At 37.0% G+C, this 4141-nt stretch overlaps 1 protein-coding gene across 1 annotated transcript; it reads left to right on the forward strand.

Annotated features, from left to right (window-relative positions):
- Positions 1-1911: 1911 nt before the first annotated feature.
- LOC122678340 (olfactory receptor 6Y1) lies at positions 1912-2889 on the forward strand. The gene has a single exon (XM_043878994.1). It carries the CDS (start codon positions 1912-1914, stop codon positions 2887-2889), a length of 978 nt encoding a protein of 325 aa, XP_043734929.1.
- Positions 2890-4141: the final 1252 nt, after the last annotated feature.

Consider the following 4141-nt stretch of genomic DNA (forward strand, 5'->3'; position numbering starts at 1 on the left):
ACTGGCTCTGGATAAGAACAGAAAAGAAGAATCAAGCAGTAAGACACAGAAAGATTGGAAGAGGTAAGGCATTCAGCCTGTAGCAGTTTTTTGAATGATTCTCAACTCAGTTTAGAAGGCCATAGGTTTTGCTGAATGACTGGCTAGGAAAGCAGAAGGGTCACTAATGATAAAAGGCATCTCATTACTTTATTTTTTGGATATTACTTTCAAACAAGTTTTGAGTTATTTAATGTCTTTGAAAAAGTCCTTCAGTCTTCTCCATCTTTATTATTAACAGTGGTCTCTACCATTAAGATCTTTGTTGGTTTTTTGGCAGGCTTTTGGGGAGGTTAGTGGTGAATCCTAAAACGATAACAACAAGCATCTATAGGGACTTAATTTAAACTCTAGAACTCATTAGATGTTCACAAAATGTAATTTTATTTACACACACCTTAGAAATAAAAGAAATAATATTCTAAAAGTTATGTAATATCTTTTCCTAACTAGAGTTGGGACAAAAGTGGGATTTAAATGTACTTTTTTCATACTTCTAAGATATCATCCTATATAATGAATTGTATCAAGGGAAATATTACCTGTTTTACCTCTTTTAAAATTTGTTTTTTAATTGGAGGAAAATTGCTTTACAGTGTTGTTTTGTGAATCACCATAATTATAAATATAGCCCCTTTCTCCTGAACCTCTCTCCCCCGCCCCCATCCCCCTCCTCTAAGTCATTGCAGAGTGCCAGACTGGGATCCCTGTGTTATATGGCAACCTCTCACCAGCTATCTATTTAACTCATGATAGTGTATATATATCAATGCTACTTTTTTCATTCCTCCCACCCTCTCCTTTCCCCACTGGGTCCTCAAATCTATTCTCTACATCTGTATCTCCATTCCTTCCTTGCAAATAGTTTCATCAATACCATTTTTTCTAGGTTCCATATATATGTATTAATATGTGACATTTGTTTTTCTCCTTCTGACTTACTTCACTCTGTATAACAGACTCTAGGTTCATCTACCTCACTACCATTGACTCAAATTAATTCCTTTTTATGGTTAAGTAATATTCCATCGTATGCATGTACCACATCTTCTTTATTCATTCATCTGTAGATGGACATTTAGGTTGTTTTCATGTCCTGGCTACTGTAAATAGTGATGCAGTGAACACTGGGGCACGTGTCTTTTAGAATTGTGGTTTTCTCAGGGTATATGCACAGTAATGGGATTGCTGGATCATATGGTAGATTTATGTCTAGTTTTTTTTTTAAAGGAATCTCCCTACTGTTCTCCAAAATGGCTATATCAGTTTATATTCCCACCAGTAGTGTAGGAATGTTCCCTTTCTCCACCTTACCTTTTAAATCAGTTCAATTTTGTTCTCTGAGAAGCCAGTGCATATTCACATTGAATTTGCTATGAATCCTGTGTATTTGCTCAAATATCATTTCACTCAAGCTTTACAGCACAGTTAAATAGGTCAAGAAACAGGAGGCATCTATCTGTTTTACAGATAACAACTTACACAATTATATTTGGAAAATAAGCAAATGAGCCCTCTACTTTCTTTCCATATTCAGTAGATGAAAATGTGCTTCTTAAAGGTTGGTATAAAGGCCATCCTCTGTACTGGGAAAAGATAAAGCTGAGAGTTAGAAGGTTCAGACTCCACCTCTGTGTGACTTTGGATGCATTCTCAGATTAATTTGAAAAATAATAAAGTATGAACTCCTGAAAGTACATTTTGGCTGAAAAGTTTTGATTCTCTAATCATAATTTGGAAGAAAGTAAAGATATAATGGCCAGAGAGCTTCTACTGTGATGAGTTTCCAGGCAGTGGGCTCTACAGTCAAAAACTGTAGGTTGGTGCTTGGGACATGGAAGGAACTGATTTTGTCTATGTCCACAGCCAATTATGATTACCAAGGTTCTGGAAACAGATAACCATACAGTGACAACACATTTTGTTCTTCTGGGATTTCCAACACGGCCAGCCTTCCAGCTGCTCCTCTTCTTTGTTTTCCTGGCAATTTACCTTCTGACACTTGTAGAGAACTTTCTAATCATCTTCGTCATTCATAGTGATGGACAGTTGCACAAGCCCATGTACTTCTTTCTGAGCAACCTCTCTTTCCTGGAGATGTGGTATGTCACAGTCATCAGCCCCAAGATGCAGATAGACTTCCTCAGCCATGACAAGACAATTTCCTTCAATGGTTGCATGACTCAACTTTACTTCTTTGTGACCTTTGTCTGCACTGAGTACATCCTCCTTGCTGCAATGGCTTTTGACCGCTATGTAGCCATTTGTAACCCACTACGGTACCCACTCATCATGACCAACCAGCTTTGTGGTACACTGGCTGCAGGATGCTGGTTCTGTGGACTCATGACTGCCATGATTAAGATTGTTTTCATAGCCCGACTTCACTACTGTGGCACACCTCATATCAATCACTACTTTTGTGATATTTCCCCACTCCTCAATGTTTCCTGTGAGGACTCCTCACAAGCTGAACTAGTGGATTTCTTCTTGGCCCTCATGGTCATTGCTGTTCCCCTTTGTGTAGTGGTGGCATCTTATGCCACCATTCTCACCACCGTTCTCAGGATCCCTTCTTCTCAGGGACGCCAAAAGGCATTTTCCACCTGTGCCTCTCACCTAGCAGTTGTAATTCTCTTCTATTCCACGACCCTTTTCACTTATGCCCGCCCTAAGCTTATGTATGCCTATAATTCCAACAAAATGGTATCTGTCCTCTATACCATCATTGTCCCACTCCTCAACCCTATCATTTATTGTCTGAGAAACTGTGAAGTTAAGGCAGCCCTCAGGAAGACCATACTTTGCAAAGGCAGTGAACCCAGGGAAGATGGGACTGTGATTAATTAATGTGTAGAATCCCTTCATGCATGAATCAGGAGATGATTCCCACATAGTTCTTCCCACATTCCTGCCTTTGTTTATTTATCAACCTCTAGTACCTTAATGCTGATCTCCTCTGTGTGTGTGTGTGTGTGTGTGTGTGTGTGTGTGTGTGTGTGTGCATGAGTGCATGTGTGCATGCACAAACATGGCTGGAGGGATAGCCTTAAGAAATAGCCTCTCCTTCTATGTCAGCAGAGAAGTTTTAAATACTTTCCAAAAATTATTAAAGCAGATTTTTTTCTCTCACTAAAATATTAACTGAAAAGAGATTTTTGTTTAATTCATTAATGTATCATCTATACATTCAGCTGTGCCCAACACATAGTAGGTGCTTCATAGATATTTGTTGAAAGAATAATTGAATATATACATGTTTGAAATCAGGAGATGAAGATGGGAATTATGAATACGTTTTTAATTTATGAGCCTTCCAGTTCCTTCTTCATCCCATTCTGATTGTGTCTATTCTACTTTGTCATTTTCACCTATCTTTGTTTTCTTCCCTTGTAAGTCCACTCTTTTTAGTCCTTCTTTCCTTTTATAGATTTGTAGATTTCTTCCCTCTTTTCTCTGTCTTTCTCCATGTCCCTCTGTCTCTCTCCCTCCTCACTTTCTCTCACCCTCTATTTTTCCACAGAAAATATTTGCATGTGTTCATCTAAGTTACCATTTCATCTTAATTGATTCATTTATAGATTAAAAAATGTTCAAAAGCAATGAGTGGCATTGTTAAAGCCCAAGTGAAAATTTAGAAATATCATTATGTTTTCAAGATTTTAAACATTAAAAGAACAGCTTTTCTGTATGTCCTTAAAAATAGAGTTTATGGCCAGTTACTTTTCATGTCTTCTATTACAATTAATTTTTGCAAACTCAGTTTTGTAAAGTATGATTCCATTAATAAATTTCACCTTTTTCAAGTGTGTTGTTCAATGAATTTTAGAAAAGTATATAATTGTGAAACAACAACAGTCACCATATAGAACATTTACACCATCTTGAAAAGTTTCCTTGTGTCCTTTTAAATTAAATTTCTTATCCATGCCCTAGACTGAGCCACTGGCAGCTGACCTGGTTTTTATCAATTTAGCTTTGCCTTTTCTAGGAATTCCTTTAAATGAAATCATATAATAGGTATTCTTCTGAGTAAGGCTATTTTCACTTATATATCAGTTGTATATGCTGATTATCATAATTATATATTATAGTCATTTAA

Source organism: Cervus elaphus, chromosome 20, assembly GCF_910594005.1.
Source record: "Cervus elaphus chromosome 20, mCerEla1.1, whole genome shotgun sequence".
NCBI lineage: Eukaryota > Metazoa > Chordata > Mammalia > Artiodactyla > Cervidae > Cervus > Cervus elaphus.

Excerpts from the sequence above, each read along its gene's own strand:
- LOC122678340 (XM_043878994.1), top strand. The coding sequence starts at position 1,912 with ATGATTACCAAGGTTCTGGAAACAGATAACCATACAGTGACAACACAT.